The 18,318-nt window shown below is 51.7% G+C and overlaps 1 protein-coding gene across 1 annotated transcript in view; it reads left to right on the forward strand.

The window, feature by feature from the left end:
* The first annotated feature begins 208 nt into the window (after nucleotides 1-208).
* TUT7 (terminal uridylyl transferase 7) overlaps nucleotides 209-18,318 on the forward strand; it is a 63,101-nt gene continuing 44,991 nt past the window's right edge. Inside the window, exons 1-7 of the mRNA XM_038770115.1 lie at nucleotides 209-295; nucleotides 588-1,098; nucleotides 6,842-7,020; nucleotides 7,704-7,820; nucleotides 8,084-8,261; nucleotides 10,959-11,047; nucleotides 13,443-13,494. Of these exons, the coding sequence (XP_038626043.1) occupies nucleotides 621-1,098; nucleotides 6,842-7,020; nucleotides 7,704-7,820; nucleotides 8,084-8,261; nucleotides 10,959-11,047; nucleotides 13,443-13,494 (1,093 nt within the window). The 5' untranslated portion in view covers nucleotides 209-295; nucleotides 588-620. The remainder of the gene's footprint in view (nucleotides 296-587; nucleotides 1,099-6,841; nucleotides 7,021-7,703; nucleotides 7,821-8,083; nucleotides 8,262-10,958; nucleotides 11,048-13,442; nucleotides 13,495-18,318) is intronic.

Consider the following 18,318-nt stretch of genomic DNA (forward strand, 5'->3'; position numbering starts at 1 on the left):
ACACACTTGGGGCTGTTGTGCCGCCGCCCCGCTTAAGTGGGTGGTGGCGTGAATAAGGCGGCTTCGGGGGAGGTGTTTATAGGGTAACCAGACAAACTGGGGTCGAGGATCGCGTGTAGTTGGGGGGGGGGGGGGGGGTTGCAGATCCGAGGGTGGTTTTCCCCAACAAGGTGTCCCTCTTGTCAGCTCCAAACGTAAATCAGAAACGACATAAACTCCCACCCGCTCCATCCGAACGACGCCTTCGGTGGCAAGTTAAGTGACCGAGGCTATTTTCGTTTACGTGCCTTGCGAGGTATGTTTTCGGTGCGAAACGATTTAGGGAAGATTTCCCCCGCTCCCCCCCCGGATGGTGGAGAGGTGGGACTAATGGTCAGCTGTCAGCGCTCCTAACTTTCAGTCCTCTGACCATTGTTCTCAAGTTTTTAAAAGAAGAGGGGGTGTGAGTGCCCGTGTGCGCGTGCCCTTGTTTTGGGGGGGCACTTGGTCGATCAACTTGCATTTTGTATGTGCAGCTCGATCGTCTGTTTCTTTCTTGAAATCAGGTGTTAATCAGAGTGCCCCTTTTCCCTCCCCCTTTCCCCTAGATGCAGGTTAAGGAAGCTTGAAGAGCAAATACAATGGGAGATGTAGTAAAACCTTGTCCGGTTAATCAAAATAAAGAACACGGAAATGTAGACGGTGGTGACGATGTTGAGTATGGAACAGTCCCCCCACGACAGAACTCTTTACGTCTGGACGACTGGGATGGCGGACAGAACGCTAAACCAGAGAAAGCCTCTCTGAAAAAAAAGGGAACCCCAGGGAACCATGGGAACAGCAGAGGACCACCCAATAGAGCGAGCAGCCCGGTCGCGTTGAAAAACGAGAGCCTCCACCTAGGAGCCAGGGTAAACGACAGCCCAAAAGATCGAGGTAGTGGAAGTTCGGACAACGGGAGAGACTTTAAAGGTGGAGTCGGGGTCCCCGCGGGAAGCCAGCCAAGAACAGATTCCGTTCACGAAGGCGAAGATGGCAGAGGATGCAAGAGCGGAAGGCGGCAGCTGCTGAAAGACCCAGCAACTATAGAATTGTCAGAAGTGCCAACAGGAGGGTCTGGTAAGACTGCTAAACTTCTGCTGTTTGAAGAAGGGACTGGGCGGGGGGGCAGGAGGGGAGGAAACAAAGTCCTCAAATGAAGGGTTTTGCTTTTTTTTTCCAATCAGCTTGCTGCTTTCGTGGGAATTTGAGCAAATAAGTTCTCTTTGTCGTAGCGCAGCGAATATTCTCCGTGAATAAGAGTAGTCATCTACCACTCTTATTCAGCGCGGCGATTCGCGGACTGCCGACTCTGTTGGATCATACTCACCCGAGTGCTTAGTGCAGTGCTCTGCACGCAGTAAGCGCGCCGTAAATACCGCCGACGGATGGATTGTGGGCTTACCTGGAAGATTATGATGAAGTTCAGAGTTGGTCCCATTTTAAAGTACAACTTGTCGTATTAGTCCTTTTGATTCCCTAAGTTAATCAGTTTAGAAAAGCAAATATACAAGTGGACTCAGTGTAAAGGTTCTTTCCAGGAGCGATTGGTTGTTCTAAAAGAATGATCGTCCCTTAACTTTTTTGTGTGTGTGCGTGGGGGGGTTAACCAGCGGTGAGATGCGGGTAATTTCTTTGGGTAGGAGAGGGGGAGATGGGGAACGGGGACATGTTTCGACTTAAGATCCACAAGGTAACTTTAGCCAGAGCGCTAAATATATGGGACAGATACACATTTCTCTTATCACCATAGCGACATTAAGTGCGACGTCAAGCCCTGCTAGTCGGAGAGTTATTTTGTGGAAGAAGTTGATTAGACGGAAAAAGCTCGCTTGGAAGGTGATTTATTGGCGGGCCGTGGTTTGGATGATTTTTCTAGGCGTGCGGCAGACCTCCTTCGAGAGCAGAGGAGGGCTGTGGGTGCATTGACTGGGTGGTTCCCCGGCTTCAGAAAGGTGTGGGTGCGTTTTTTCTTTTTTTGGTGTCCACTGGTAGCCGAAAGCAGAATAGTTCCAAATGACTTGAAGCAAGCGATCCACGGGAATGGGGGATTATTGGATTGCGGCAGACCGTGTGTGGAGCCAGTTCCCTTCCTGCCACGTTCAGGTCTGCTCTTGCTTCATTGACTCTCACTTGGGGAAACCCCGAGCGCTGGGAGGACGCCGTCCTTTCCATCTAAATGTATACCAGATGAATTTTTCCACAGTGGGCAATTCTCTGCTCTTTTCTCCACCCCCACCCCCCAACGCCAGGAGGCCCCCCACTAGAATCCTTCTCCCCCCTTCCCCTCCCCCCCTCGGGACCTATAATCTAAAGATTGGGCTGAGTAAAAACTCTTGGCCTAGGCTAGATGAATTGGTTCTGAGCCAAGCAAGGATTTTTGCCCCCCCCTCAGTTCCTAGACTGTTTTGGCTAAACTCTCCTGGAACAATCAATTCTTTGACAAGCTTTCGAAACTCCACTGCCTGCAAAGAACAAGGGATCCATTGGGCCCGTAGGAGCCGACCAACGGGGATTCGGGGTGAGGGGCGAAAAGCCTGGCCCAGCGTAGCCGGGGCCTCCCTTTCTCGGGGAACTCGGCTCCACTCCCGGCTCCGGCTCCTCCCCGCGGCGCCCCGAGAAGAAGCGGGAGAGAGGGCTTCTTTTTCCTGTTTCGTCGGGGAGGAAGTTGACGTAGAGAGGTCCAGGGCCAGGAACAAGGCGGCGAGTGTTAGCGGGAGAGTCTGACTCCAACCCCCAAATTCCTGGCTTTCAACCCACCCTGCCCGCAACTGACTCCCCTCCGGGGTCCGACGGCTCGTGAAATACGATCGGGGGCCGGTGGGGGGTGGGGAGGGACGGCGGCGGCCGCCACGCCGCCCAGCACACAGTCGGCTCCAGTCACTACCCCGGCTGCACGGATGGATGGATGGATGGATCGAAACTGGGCTACCAGTTGCCCGCTAGACATTACGGCTATTCATCCGCCGCCGGTGTCTCTGCGCCCAAGCCAAGTAGATGTTAGAGCCAGATTTAATCGTTGACCAAGGGTGGGACCGAGGCGAGACAGATGCGGGTTGTCAGTGCTTTATTAAGCAAAAACGTATTCCGGATCGAAAAGGCGTGTGTCTTAATGAACAAATTAGGCCACGCTAATGCACGAGTCATGTTTTGTGTTGGAGAAAATGTTACCCCAATTAAGCCATATTTCCCTGACAAATTGTGTTCTCCAATTCTCGAGTTCTGGCCCGTTTCCAACTGGAAGGCGATGTTTTTCGGAGGGCAAAGGAAAATGACAGATCGTCTTAATGTAAATGTTTCCAGTTTTCTTTGCAACGAGAAGACCCGAGGACCCCCCACCCCCCAAGCTGTATGGTAGCCCCTCCTTTTTCTGATCTCTTTTCGGCTGTCTGAGACGTTTAGGTGGCTTTTATTGTGATGGAAAATATTGATTGGTGCCTGGTCACAGCCTGGATCTGGAAACAGATGGCAGAGATGATGTCTCCTCCTGCCGATCCCGCTAATCAAACCTGAATTCTGGCGGTGACCCCCACTTGGAGAAAATGAAGAGCTCAATTTTGAAAATCACTCACCTGCCTGAGCCCTAAAACGCTTTTCGATCAGTCGTAGACCGAGCCCTAGGGGGAGTGCAGTGGAACGGAATCGGTAGACATGTTCCCTGACTGCCAGGAGCTTACAGTCTAGAGGGGGAGACGGGTCTTAAAATGAATGACGGACCCGGGTGCGAAGGCTGTGGGGCTGAGGGTGGGGTGAAGGAAGGGTGCGGATCTGAGGGCGGGGCGCCGTGGAAGGGAGAGGGAGTAGGGAAAATGAGGGCTTAGTCGGGGAAAGCCTCTTGGAGGAGATGGGATTTCAGCGAGACTTTGAAGGTGGGGAGGGCGATGGTCTGTGGGGGACGTGAAGGGGGAGGGAGTTAGAGGAGATCAAAGTACAGCGAGTAGGTCGGCGTTAGAGGAACGAAGTGAGCCTGCTGGGCTGCAGTGGGAGATCAGCGAGGTAAGATAGGAGGGGGCAAGGTGATTGCTTTAAAGCTGTTTTTCCTTCCCTGCGAGAAATATTTTCCTTCATTTTGAAAAGCATCTGACCTTGGGCTCCTTTCCCCTTCTACGTTGCTCCCTCCTCCTCTTTCTGTCCCTTAAGGTACTTTGTTCTCCTTGGACTCTCCCTTTCTACCTCTTTTCAACAGGGCTCGCTCTCCCCATACTTACTCGTCCTTGTGTTTCGAACCACCCGTTAGTTGGGTTTTTTTTTCTTCCCCCTAAATTCCATTTTTGTTAGCTTTGGGTCAGTGAGAAACCAATGCTTAGAACTCATGGCAACTGTTACTTCCATTTTTGGATTGGATCTGGGGGCCCCCTGACTCCCTCCCTCCCCTCTACCTACCGCAGACCTTTTCTTTGAAACCACCCACCCAACTCTAGTTATTGTAATAATGGTGGTGTCTTAATAACCGGGATATTTGTTAAGCGCCTACTCCCCGCCAAGCCCTGTACTAAGCGCCGGGGTGGATACGAGCTCATCAGGTCGGACGCAGTCCCGCTCCCGGTCCCACGCAGGGCTCACGGTCTGAGAGGGGGAGGGAGAAGAGGGATCGTAACCCCATTTTTCAGGCGAGGAAACTAAGGCACAGAGACTTAAGCGACTCGCCCAAGGTCTGGTGGCCGGCAGGGCCGGGATTAGAGGTCTGACCCCCAGGCCCCCGCCCGTCCCTCTAGGCTACACGTCTTCTCACGTAATGTACGTCTCTCCGCCAAAGGGTTCCTCCCGGCCAAGACTTGAAGGGGAAATGCCTTCTGGCTCTTGGGGAGCCATTGGACTGTTTTTGTTTTTAATAATAATAATGGTATTTGTTAAGTGCTTACTATGTGCCAAGCACTGTTCTAAGCACTGGGGTAGATACAAGGTAATCAGGTTGTCCCACGTGGGGCTCGCAGTCGTAATCTCAGATGAGGTAACTGAGGCACAGAGAAGTGAAGTGACTTGCCCGAAGTCACACAGCTGACAAGTGGCAGAGCTGAGATTAGAACCCACGACCTCTGACTCCCAAGCCCGGGCTCTTTCCACTAAGCTACGCTGCTTCTCAGCTACGCTGCTTCTTTTTAATTATCATTATTTAAAAACAACCCCCCCAAAAATGCCTTCCAGCTCTTGGGGAACCACTTGGACTTGTTGAGCCATTGGTATTTTTACTGAGCACTTAACCGTGTGCAGAGCGCTGTTTTTCACACTTGGGAGAGTGTGATAGAATAACTAGGTACAATCTCCGCACTCGAGCAGCTTACAGTCTAGAGGGGGAGATGGACATGAAAATAATCGACAGGTACAGACAGTGAGCAAATAGAAGGATGTGTACTTAAGTGCTGTGGAGGTGCAGACTAGGTGGGGAAAGGGCAGTAGGGTGGCGGGCTTGGGGGGTAAGGGAGAGATTAGCCAGGGAAGGCTTCCTGGAGGAGGTGGACTTTTAGTAGGGCTTTGAAGATGGGGAGAGTGGTGGACTGTTGAATGGATTCAGAACTTGATCTTTAAGAGCGAGAACCCAGTTTGGATCCCAGATTGCTCCCAGCGGCTCTATTTTCCCATCTGTTCCGCTTTTGGCCTCTCTGGGGTTTAAGTAAGATTCATGACTGCTTCAGGGCGATCATCACGGTTCCAGATCGACTCCCTATTCCGATCGGCCAACAATCGTTTGCCGGGCAGTGCTGTTTTCTAGGTGCGGAGGAGATAAGATGGAGTCGGTCGGTCAGTCGTATTTATTGAGCGTTGACTGTGTACAGAGCACTGTGCTAAGCGCTTGGGAGAGGACAGTCTAACAATAGAACAGTCACGTTCCCCACCCACAACGAGCTTACGGTCGACTGATGAAATTCGGACCCCTGTGCGTGTGCCCGAAAAGGCCGGCACGGGACGTGAACTCGTTATGGGCAGGGACCGCGCCCGCCGATTTGATCGTGTCGTCCTCTCCCAAGCGCCTAGTCCAGCGCTCTGCACAAAGTAAGAATTCTAGACCTACCTCCGATGGATCGAGTCACAGTCCCAGCCGCATGGAGCACAGAAAGATGTCGGGTTGCTGTATTTCACGTTTTCTCTTTTGCCCGCCTGTCTCTCTTTCTACGGGAAGCTCTCACTCAGAGAGAGCAGCCCCCTTCTTGACGGCATTGACTGGCAGTTTTCAGCTGGGACGCGGCCCCACCTGGGACTCTGACCGTGTCTCTAAACCGCTTCTTCTGCCCTCCTCGGTCAATCCGTACAGGAGAGAGGGGCGGCAGGTAGGTGTTGGGCTGGAGAGGGGGAGGGATTAACCAGGGCAGGGCTAGCATGAAAACCGTTTCTGGGGTAGACGGCCAAGAGCGCGGGCCGAGGGGCAGCGGGGACCCGAGGATCGGAAGCTCCTTCCTTGGCTCGCTCGGCTCTGGCCGCTCTCGGCTTTGAGTCCCCGAGCCGACAAGTCGCCCCTCGGCACCAGCCCTCCGGGATCCTCCCGGGATCCCCGGCGGTCAGTCCGGCCCTTCGGGGAGAGGGCGGGGAGGGGGACCCAGGGAAAAGCGGGGCCTCTCAGCTGCCCGGGGGATTTGGGTTTCGGGCTGATCTTTCAGAAGAGGAGAAGCGTTTTCCACCAACACAGGGCTGTCCTGGCCCGTAGTCTGCCAGGCTGGACTCGTGAGAGTGTCCCGCTCGTCCGGCAGCGAGGTGTGGACAGGGCTGTCGTCGAGTAGCTCACCCGAGGGGGAGCCTACTCCCCGCGGGTTCGGTCCGAGGGGTCACTTGGGTTCGGGCGGCTTGTCGGGGGATGGCGACTAACCGGGGTATCGGTTTTGATTCGAAGAAAACAAGAAGCAGAGGAAGGCTCGCAAGTCGAGACGAAGCCGAAAAGAAGAGTGTGATCCGGAGGAGGAGATGGAAGGGCCCGTCATAGATGAGTCCATGCTGTCCGTGAAGGAACTCCTGGGCTTACAACAGGCCGAAGAGAGGCTGAAACAAGATTGTATCGACAGGCTGAGAAGGGTAACGCCAGTGCGTTTTCTTCTGGGGGGGGGGAGCTTCGTTTCGAAGCCCGTCGATCGGAGGCGGTCAAAAAGAGAACGCTCCGCAGGTCCCCCGCCAGGCTCATCTGTAGATTTGACCATCTAATAATGATGATCATTTTGGTATTAGTTAAGTGCTTACTCTGTGCCAAGAACTGTACTAAGTGCTGGGGTGGAGACAAGCAAATCGGGTTGGAAACAGTCCCTGTCTCACATAGGGTTCACAGTCTCAATCCCCATTGTACCCATGAGGTTACTGAGACACGGAGAAATGCAATGACTCACCCGAGGCCACACAGCAGGAAAGCGTCGGAGCCGGGATTAGAACCCATGACCTGACTCCCAGGTCCGGGCTCTGTCAGCTATGCCAAGCCGCATTTGAGCTAAAAAGCGAGACTTGGTTCTCTTTGCTTAGGAACGAGGAGTTGTAAAAACCAGAATCGTGATTCCGTCCGTGAAATATTCCACTGGGAAATGTTTAGGCAGAGAGACTTTTAAGAATGGTGAAATGTTGAGGGATGGGCATGTGGAGTATCTTTTAGAGAGGAGAGAAGGGCTTCTTTATTTAAAAAAAAAAAAAAAGCCAAAAACCAGCAAACTCATTTTCAGGTGTCTAGAACAGTGTTACTGCGCTATGTCCCTAAAAATTTCTCCAAATTTCAGCGTCCGCGAAACTGCCCAACGGCCAAGTACACCTGCAAGCTCTGCGATGTCCTAGTCGAATCCATCGCTTACGCTCATAAGCATATTAAAGAGAAGAGGCACAAGAAGAACATTAAGGTAAGTTAAGATCATGTATATGTCCGGTCAGGTCCCTCTCCTCCTCGGCCGCTCGAGAGGAGCCAGGTCAGGCGACGAGTTGGTGGGAATCGATCAATCAGTCGTATTTGATCGAGCGCTTACCGCACACAGAGCACCATATTAAGCAATTGGGAGTGTCCTTTCCTGGCTCTCGGCCTCCTTGGAAGGGGAGGAGAAACCCGGCTCGGGTTTATCTCCTCTTGTTGAAAGTACTCTATGTAACTACCCTTCGTCTTTCCAAGGAGAAGCAAGAGGAACGACTGCTTACCACCTTACCTCCTCCAACACCATCCCAGATAAAAGCCATTGGGGTTGCGATTGACAAAGTAGTCGAGGAGTTTGGTTTAAGTGAAGAAGACTTGGAGCGAAGACTGGAAATCAAATGCGTCATGGAAAACCTGTTGAAGCAGAAGTTGCCAGGTATTCCCGGGATCTGCCTCGCGATTTTCCTGGTAGAGACCTCTTTCCCCGCTGGACTATTTATAAATGATGGATTTAAATTAATGTCTCTGTCCCCCTGGAGACTGGAAGCTCATTGTGGGCGGGGGTCGTGTCTAGCAACGCTGTTGTGTTGTGTTCCCCCAGGCGCTCAGTCTGAGTAAGCACTCAGGAGATACCACTGACAGTTATGATTTTTCGTCACATAGCTGAAGCGCTACGTTCTGCCCATGAGCTCCAGGGCCAAGGCGGTGTGGCATTTGGGCAAGCCCTAGTTAGGCGAGCGATTCGTTAATTATGGTCCACCGTGGCACCGTGCTCGCGGCTGGGATGGATCGGTTCGAACCCAGTTCCCGTCCCAAATGGGGCTCCCGGTTTAAGATGAGGAAATAGTGCCATACAGAGGTTCAGGGCCCGAGGTCGCCCAAGCAAGTCAGTGGCAAAGCCAGGAATTCAAACCCAGGTCTCCTGACTCCCAGCCTTGAGGTCTTTTTTTTTTCTTTTGTTTTATATAGTATTTATCAAGTGCTTACAATGTGTCAAGGTACTGACTAATCAGGTTGGACATTGTCCCCGCCCCACGTAGGGCTCACAGACTTAATCCCCATTTTTCTCCGATGAGGGAACCGAGGCCCAGAGAAGTGAAGTGACTTACCCAAGGTCACACAGCAGATGAGTGGCGGAGCTGGGATTAGAACCCAGGTCCTTCTGAGTCCTGGGCCTGGGCTCTATCCATACTGCCTCTCTTTCCACCGAGCATGCTTGTTTCTTCAGAGCGTTCGGTTTTCCAGGGTGGTGGAAAAAAACGTAGTAGGTGTTACTGTTTTCCATGTTTCTTTTTCACCCCAAGGCAGTCTTCCGGGTTTTTTTCTACCACTTTCATTTGGCGCCTAAATTAAGGCGACCGGTTTTGAGTCGAGCGTGTGGAGGAAAATCAGTTCTTTTTTAATTACCGGTGTGCAAAAAGACTTGAACAAAACCAGATTCATTCATTCATTCAGTTGTATTTATTGGGCGCTTACTGTGTGCAGAGCACTGTACTAAGCACTTGGGAAGTACAAGTTGGCAACATATAGAGACGGTCCCTACCCAACAGTGGGCTCACAGTCTAGAAGGGGGAGACAGAGAACAAAACAAAACATATTAATAAAATAAATAGAATAAATATGTACAAATAAAATAGAGTAATAAATACATACAAACATATATACATATATACAGGTGCTGTGGGGAGGGGAAGGAGGTAAGGATCAGCGTCACAAGTCTGAATGAGTTTGGAGAATAATTTGGAAGCAGTTGCAATTAAAAAAAAAAGACTTGTTTCTGTCGTAGGCACTTTTTCAGTTCTCAACAGTAGAGTCTCATCTGTCCCCCGCGGGGCTTTTTTTGTGTTCCTCTTGTGTGTTCGTGCGGGGTGTCCTACAGATGGCTGAAGGGTGGGCAGATAATGGGGTAGTTGAGCTCTCTTCCCCAGGAGAAGCAGAACCATCAAGCAGTATCCTTTCCCTCTCTTTCCCTTCCCCTCTCTTTCCCTTCCCCTCTCCTCTCTCCACTTCCTATCACCGCTGCCATCCTGTAGGCTCACGGAGGGAAGCGGGGGTCGGGGGCACCCACATTCCAGGGAAGACCAGAGGGGGAAATCGGGTTCTGTGGGGCTCATCCCAGCTCACTAGCACCTGAATGTGGCCCTGCAGCTGAGGCTGAGGGGAGCACGGAGACCCGGTGCATTTGGAGCGCTTAACAAATGCCATTATTATTATTATCATTATTTAAGCAGGAGTCCACACGACGCTTTTCTCTTTCTGGAACGTGGGCTTCTTAAGGGAGTTGGAAGGAAAAAGAACCGTTTCCGGAGTGGGTGGATCGTTCACGTTACGGTGGCAGATGGGGGTTGGGAAATGCCCGCGTAACGGTTCTCGGCATAATCCGTCTGAATCGTCTTCATTTTTTGAAACGTCGAGTTGCTGTTACTTTTTCGAACTCCGCCCAGGGAAAGGAGAGAATTTAAACAAAGAAGCACGGCTGGGCCATTGAAATTTACATGTTGGGGACGGAAGGAGGCTTGCTAGACTTCATCCCAAAACGAGGCAGCCCTCTGTTGAAAGTGGATCCGTGGGCAACCTGACCTAATCGGTCGTCCCTGTGTTCAGCCAATCGGTGGTCTTTATTGAGCGCTTACTAGGTGCAGAGCACTGTACTAAGCACTTGGGAGAGCACATCACAATAGTGTCAGTAGATACGATCCCTGCCCTCAAGGAGCATCCAGTCTGCTGTGCTGAGCACTTGGGAGAGTCCAGTAGAGCGAGTGGACCCGACCCCTGCCCTCAAGGAGCTTCTGGTCTAGTGGAGAAGACTGACATTAAAAGAAATGTCAGATGGGGGAAGCAGCAGAGGAGCAGTATCCTTTCCCTCTCTTTCCCTTCCCCTCTCCTCTCTCCAGCTCCTGTCACCATCGCTGTCCTGCAGGCTCACAGAGGGAAGCGGGGGTCGGGGGTACCCACACTCCAGGGAAGACCAGAGGGGGAAATCGGGTTCTGTGGGGCCCATCCCAGCTCACTAACGCCTGAATGTGGCCCTGCAGCTTGCTTTTTTAAAAATTTATGGTTCCTTTTTTTTTTTTTTTTTTTAACCCCCACAGCGCAATGTCCTCTTGACTGACCAGCGTGTTTTTGTTTGCAGGTTGTTCCTTAAGACTATATGGCTCCTCTTGCAGCAGATTTGGTTTCAAAGATTCGGACATAAACATCGATATCCAATATCCGGCTAGTGTAAGTATCCCATGTTTCTGAAATTGTAACACGGGGTGCTGGGCCGAATCCCTGCCGTACAAAAGCACGACGTCTGATACTACTGTACTGTTGGAAATTTTTTTTTTTTATTTGGTTTAGTTTTGTAGCAGAGGGGCTTCGCAGAGAGCCGAAGGAGCTAGGCCTGGATCTGAGTCTCCTGCAGAAATATCGGCTGTGGACAGTTGTGTTCGGGCCGCTGATAGTGTGGGCGTGGGCCTGGGAGACCCCATGCGCCCACTCGGTTAACAGATCCCATCCGTCGGGTGGGACGGGCCGCCCCTTCCCCCCGCCTAGGCTCAGAACAGCATATTGGGTTGAGATGAGAGAGCGAGCGACTACGGACCCTAAGGTCCCCCACATTCGGCTCTAATCCGGGGCACCATTTAGTTCCCTAGAAGAAGTCATGTTCTTGACCAAAGTACTTAGTCGCTGACTTGATCCCATGGTGCACCTCAAAGAAACTAGGCGGGGGGTGCCATCCTTTGAGCCCAGGCTCACCCCATGATAGAAGCTGCCCTTGAAAAATGCAGAGGCGTCGTGGGGTAAGTTTGCCAATAGATTTACACAAGGGTAGTTAGGTTCCACTCCTGATGGGGATGGTCAGGCTCGACTGGTAAGGGAAAATGTAAATCCATCCCTCCCTCTCCCCACGCACCTTCCCCTCCCCGGCTCCCACCAGCTGTGTGGTCCCGCTGCCCTCTCACGCTCCGGTTCAGTTTTTCCTCGGTTGGAATTTGTCGGAGCAGCGACCATAGCGACCTTGTGGAGAGGGACCGCTGGAGAGGTTGGATTGTCCTCTCCCGGGCACTCAGGCCAGCGCTCCGCACGCGGTAAGCACTCGATAAATGCCACCGAGTGATTGTCTCCGCATGCGCTCCCACCGGGGCCATGGTGTCCTCTTCTCTTCTCCCCCCCCCCCGCCCCCCTCTTTCCCCCAGCTGGTGCAGGGAGGCGGGGGGCGGGAGTGGACTGACTTGCGGTGATCAGTCACAACACCCCAGGCAGGGCTTTTTGATTCTGGGCTCGTTATGGGCAGGAATGTGTCCGTTTATTGTTATATTTTGCTCTCCCAAGCGCTTTGTACAGCGCTTTGCGCCCAGTAAATACAACCGAAGACAAAAGGAAGAGGAACCAACGGCGCCCAACGTATCTCCCACTTGCACTTACCCAGGGGGCGGGGTGGCCGGCAACCCTAGTGGAGCTTAGGCTGCATCAGCATTGATTTCATCATACGCTGTTCCGAGCGCTTAGCACAGCGCTCTACCTTCAGTAGGCACTCGATGATATCCAAAAAATGAGCAGCGGATTACAAATCCACGACCGAAAGGAATCTTGGGTTGACTTTTTTTCATGGTATTTAAGTGCCTACTATATGCCAGGCACTGTACCAGGTGCTGGGTTAGATCCAAGCTTCTCAGGTTGGTCACAATCCTTGTCCCACATGAGGCTCACAGTCTTAATCTTCATTTTAAGGATGAGGGAACTGAAGCAGAGAAAATAGTAATAATTGTGGTGTTTAAGTGCTTACTATGTGCCAGACACTGTACTAAGCGCTGGGATGGATACAGGCACATCGGGTTGGACGCAGTCCCTGTCCCAAGTGGGGCTCACCCTCTCAATCCCTATTTTCCAGACGAGGTAACTGAGGCCCAGAGAGGTGAAGTGACTTGCCCAAGGTCACACAGCAGACAGGTGGCGGAGCTGGGATTAGAACCCAGGTCCTTCTAACTCCCAGACCGGGGCTCTGTCCACTAGACCCTGCCGCTTCTCACGTACGGACCCGGCCTTCGTAACTTACGGTAAAATGGAGATTGGGTGATCATTAGTTCATGTGCTCCGAGGAGTCGGCCTAACTGGATTTATTCGCCACCACAGTATTCACTCGGAGGGGCCTGAAGATCTAGGGGAGTGAAATTAGCTTCAGGATGACCAGTTCTCTTCTCTTCCCACTGGTTATATGACCAAGATAGCCACCCCACCCTGCCAAAGCTTTTTCAGTCTACAGTTGAGGGTCCCCATTGCCTTTGAAACATTAAACTAAGCTTTCTCTCACTTGTTTGTGACTCTTTGGGTGGGCGGGTGGGGGGAAGGAGATGGGGAAGGGAAGAGGAGCCACCTGGTATTTAGTTACTGTTTTCCCCTGACCAGCCTCAGTCCCACTGAAAAAGGAGGGTTTGATTTTACTGCCTAACCAGGTAATGATACGGCCAATTAGCATCTGGGGAATTTTGGAGGTGGGCTAACGCTCAGCCATTTGGTTTTCAGAAAGCGGCGAATCCGCTAAACCCATGAGCATCGTCTTCCTTTCGCCTAAGCTGAAACTGTTTGCAAACCCGGCGGCTCCGTTGTTTCTCACACTTGGGTTATTTTACAGATGGCCCAGCCAGATGTTCTCTTACGTGTTCAAGAAAGTTTAAAGCACAGCGGTAAGCGACGCGTCCTCCCCGGTTCCGTGTCCCGCCCTGAGCCGTGTGGTGCCACACCCTGGTTTTCGGACCCTTCTTTCCCCGTCCCGTTGCCGAGTGTGGTCAAGTGTCTCTGTGGCAGAGCAGAAAAGAGGGAAGGTTTGAGGGGGTGGGGGAGAATTTAAAAAAAAAAAAGACAGTATCCCATCCTCCTCGGTGGGCCGTGACGTGAGCCAGTGTGGAGCTCACCTGATGCCAAGGTTGTCAAACTGCTTTTGGCGGTCCTTCCAGACTTGGCATGTCTGTCTTCCCAAAAGTGGTTCTCTTTATGAAATCAGGCTGTCCTACATTCAGTTCCACAGTCTGAACAGGAAACTGGCCAATCGAGTTAAATTCATTTAGTTTTACTAGATTCCTCCCCACCCCACCCAACCGCCCCCCTCACCCCCCCGGATGGCGCAGCAGTTTGAAAAGCTCCAATCTTTTTCTCCAGTGAATTCTGCCACCCGGGGTAATCAGGCCCCAGACAGGTGGCAGGAGGTAAATGGTATTACGGAAGCAGGGAACGGTACGTAATTGATTCCGGGCCTGGGCCAGCTGGATGGGGCTTCCGCCCGGGGTGATGTTCGTCCTGAAAGCGGAGCGGTTGCTCTTCCCCGGCGGCCAGAGGCTCCGCAGCGTCCGTTGCCCTCCCTGGCTGGGACAGGCCCACAGGAGAGGCCAGGGCATTTTGATGGCCAAGGCGGGGAGTGGCTTTTCTCCCACCGGCCCGTCATTTCCTGGCCGGTTGTGGCCATCTTTGCTCTTCACACCCGCATGCATGTATGTACGCTCGGTCTTCCTTGCTCTCTCCCTTTCTCTCGCCCTCCCTCTCCTTTTTCCTCCCTTTCCCCCTTCCCCTCTCCCCTTTCCCCTCCCCCCCATTCTCTCTCCCCCTCTCCTCTTTCCCCGCCGCCCCTTTCTCTCTCCACGTCCCCTCTCGCCCTCTCTTCCTCTCGCCCTCCTTCTCTCTCCCTTGGCCAGCTCAAGATCCAAGCCTTCTTCCTTTTGTACCATGAACACGCGATGCTCATGTGCCAAAGAGGCCGAAAATGAAGGTGACTTAAGGCCCTTCTCAGCACCCTACCCTAAGTGAGGGGTTTGTGTGTTTTGTTTTTGGTGGAGGTGGGGGGCGGGGGTTGGTATCTGTGTGTTCTCGTGTGTGGGGTTTTTTTGTTGTTTGGTTTTCTTAAATATCACTGGGCCTGGAGGTAGATAGAAGATGATTGGGTAGGAAATATTCCAGCGCTTAGAACAGTGCTTGGCACATAGTAAGCGCTTAACAAATACCATCATTATTATTATTCCCTCTCCCATGTGGGACTCAGTCTAGGAGGAAAAACGAGAATGTAATCCCCATTGTACATGAGAGGAAACCGGGCCCAGAGAAGTTAAGTGACTTGTCCAAGGTGACCCATTTGAGACCTGTGTAGACCTCTACCCAGGTTAGCACTTCAATAAGAATCTTTCTTTTAATATTAACAACAACAATAAGAAGAATTGTGGTGTTTAAGCGCTTTTGTACCAAGTGCTGGGGTAGAGATGAGATAATCAGGTTGAATGCAGTCCCACGTGGGACTCACGGTCTAAGGAAGACTGAACAGGTATTTGATCCTCATTTTGCAGAGAAGGAAACTGAGGCCCAGAGAAGCAAAGTGACTTGCCCAGGATCACGCTGCGGGCAAGCTGCTAGAGAAGCGGCGTGGCTCAGTGGAAAGAGCCCGGGCTTTGGAGTCAGAGGTCAGGGGTTCAAATCCCGGCTCTGCCAATTGTCAGCTGTGTGACTTGGGGCAAGTCACTTCACTTCTCTGGGCCTCAGTTCCCTCATCTGTAAAATGGGGATTAAGACTGTGAGCCCCACGTGGGACACCTGGATCACCTTGTATCTCCCCAGCGCTTAGAACAGTGCTTTGCACATAGTAAGTGCTTAACAAATACCATTATTATTATTATTATTATTGTTAAGTGGTGGAGCTGGGATTAGAACCCAGGTCCTCTGTTTTTCCAGGCCCGGGCTTTTGCCACAGGGTCCCGCAGCAAATCCCTAAGAGAGTAGAACGACTAAGAATGTATGGTGGCAGTGTTAAGCATTTGGTTCTCTCCTGAACACCTGGCGGAAGAGTGACTCTCTTCTGTAATATCCTGGGTGGAAATGTTTCACAGCAAGGCTTAATTGATCAAGATTCAGGAAACACAGAAGTTGGGAGGGAGAAGTGGGGGGGTTGCATCTGTGTTTGATGAAGCGGTGTGGTTTGTTTTGTTGTAGGGGAACCTGGGAGTGGCTGTTTGGTCTGGTGTGTTTTAGTCCTGTAATTATGGCCTCAGCGGATAAGGAGGAGTAGGTAAAGGGCTAATGGAAGTGATGTCAGTGGCCAAGTTGAGCAATCCTCACTGGATAGAGTAATCACTCCTTTTAGTTGGCATTTCCTTGGAATGTTCGGGACTCTTGCTATTTTTTGTTCATGGTATCTGTTCAGCGCTTATTAGGTGCCAGGCACTACTAAGTGCTGGGGTGGCTACAAGCTAATCAGTTTGGACCCAGTCCCTGCCCCGCATGGGGCTCACAACCTTAATCCCCATTTTGAGCACACAGTAAGCGCTCAGTAAATCCGACTGAATTTTGTGGGTGAGGAAACTGAGGCAGGGAAGTGAAGCGACTCTCTCACGGTCACACAGCAGACAAGCGGCAGAGCCAGGATTAGAACCCGTGACCTTCTGCCTTCAGGGCCTTATCCACTACACCGTGCTGCTTCCTGTCATCATTATCATCGTTAGAGGCAGCATCCATAAAGTCAGACACCGTCCATGCCCTCAGGACGTTACAGTTTAATGTCACCAGGACATAGGGGATTTATCTGAGCCTCTTCCAAGAAGCCTTCCTTGACGAATAAATACGGTTGATGATGATGATGAAGCCCTCATTTCCCCGACTCCCTCTCAATAAATCCACCAAGCATCCGTATTTTTGGAGCACTTACATGTGCAGAGCACTGCACTAAGCGCTTGGGAGAGTACAGTTTTATTAGAGAAGCAGCGTGGCTTAGTGGAAAGAGCCCTGGCTTGGGAGTCAGAGGTCATGGGTTCTTCCGCCACTTGTCTGCTGTGTGACCTGGGGCAAGCCACTTAACTTCTCTGGGCCTCGGTTACCTCGTCTGTAAAATGGGGATTAAGGCTGTGATCCCCACGTGGGCAATCTGATTACCTTGTGTCTGCCTTAGCACTTAGAACGGTGCTTGGCACATAGCGCTTAATAAATACCATCATTATTATTATTACAAGTAATAATAATTGTAATATTATTATACAAGTAGTAATATAGATTGTACAATTATATATATTATATATATTCAAATAATGATATATACTATTACTTGTATAATATATATATTTTACAAGTAATAATAGGCTGTGAAGTTGTCGTGAGCAGGGAATGTCATTGTTTATTGTTGTACTTTCCCAAGTGCTGCACACAGTAAGCACTTAATGAGTACAATTGAACAAATAAATACAATACGCCGATATTACGGACACATTCCCTGCCCGCAATCTTCCGCGTCTCCCGTGGACTGGGATCCGTCCCTTTGAACCACCTGGCGTTCACACCGCCCTCAGCCCCGCAGCACTTATGCCCTTTTCGGTGTCCGTCTCCCTCTCTGGACCGTTAGCTTGTCGTGGGCAGGGAACGGGTCAACCGCCTCTCCCAAGCTCTGTGCACAGCAAGCGCTCAGTAAATACCGTGGACTGATAGATCCCGTTTCGACTGCGGCGAATAGTTCCCGGGCAGCTAGGGGAGGTCCCCTAGTGTCAGAACTGGCCTTCTGCTGGGATGTGAAGTTTCTCAGCCCCTCATTCAGTCAGTTGTTTGAGCGCCCATGGTGTGCGGAGCACTGTACTGGGCCCTTGGAAGAGTACAATGGACTAAGAGGCTGATTCTTGTCGTCAAGGCAACGTGGGAGGCCAGCGGGCACAAGGGATTTACAAATTGGCGCAGGAGAACAAGAACGGGGAAGGATAAATGGATAAATAAGCGTAAGCTTATGCAAGTCAGGAAGGTGTCGAATAAATAAAGACTAAAATCTCCAGGGGCCACTCATCAGTCCATCTCCACATCAAGCAGAAACTCCTCACCGTCGGCTTTAAAGCGCTCCATCAACGTGTCTGTACTTCAGCCCAGCCCGCCCTCCTCGCTTCTCTAATGCCAACCAACATCCCGTGCCTCGAGCTCATCTCCCTCGCCCCTCGTTCTCACCCTCCCTCTTGCCGGGAGCTCCCTCCCCCTTCATATCTGACAGACCACCACTCTAAATGGGTCCAAAACGGAACTCCTCATTTTCCCACCCGAGCCCTGTCTCCCCACCCACCGCCCCCGACGGTTTTTCCATCACTGTAGACAACATCACTGATATCCCCGTCTCCCAAGCCCGTTACCTCGGCCTTATTTGTGACTCATCGCTCGCGTTCCACCCACACGTTCAACGTGTCACCTGATCCTGCCGGTTCTACCGTCACGACATTGCTAAAGTCTGCCATTTCCTCTCCATCCAAACTGCTACCACGTTAATCCAGAGCATTTATCCTGTCTTGCCTTGATGACTGCATCAGCCTCTTTGCCGATCTCCCCATCTCCTGTCTCTTCCCACTCCAGTCCCTACCGTACTCTGCCGCCTGGATCATTTTTCGACAGAAACGTTCAGTCCCCGTCTCCCCACTCCTCTGGAAACCTCCAGTGGTTGCCCATCCACCTTTCACAGCTAACTGGAACTCCTCACTCTCGGCTTTAAGACCCTCAAACCCCTCGCCCCCTCC

This window comes from Tachyglossus aculeatus, chromosome X4 (assembly GCF_015852505.1).
Source record: "Tachyglossus aculeatus isolate mTacAcu1 chromosome X4, mTacAcu1.pri, whole genome shotgun sequence".
Lineage (NCBI taxonomy): Eukaryota > Metazoa > Chordata > Mammalia > Monotremata > Tachyglossidae > Tachyglossus > Tachyglossus aculeatus.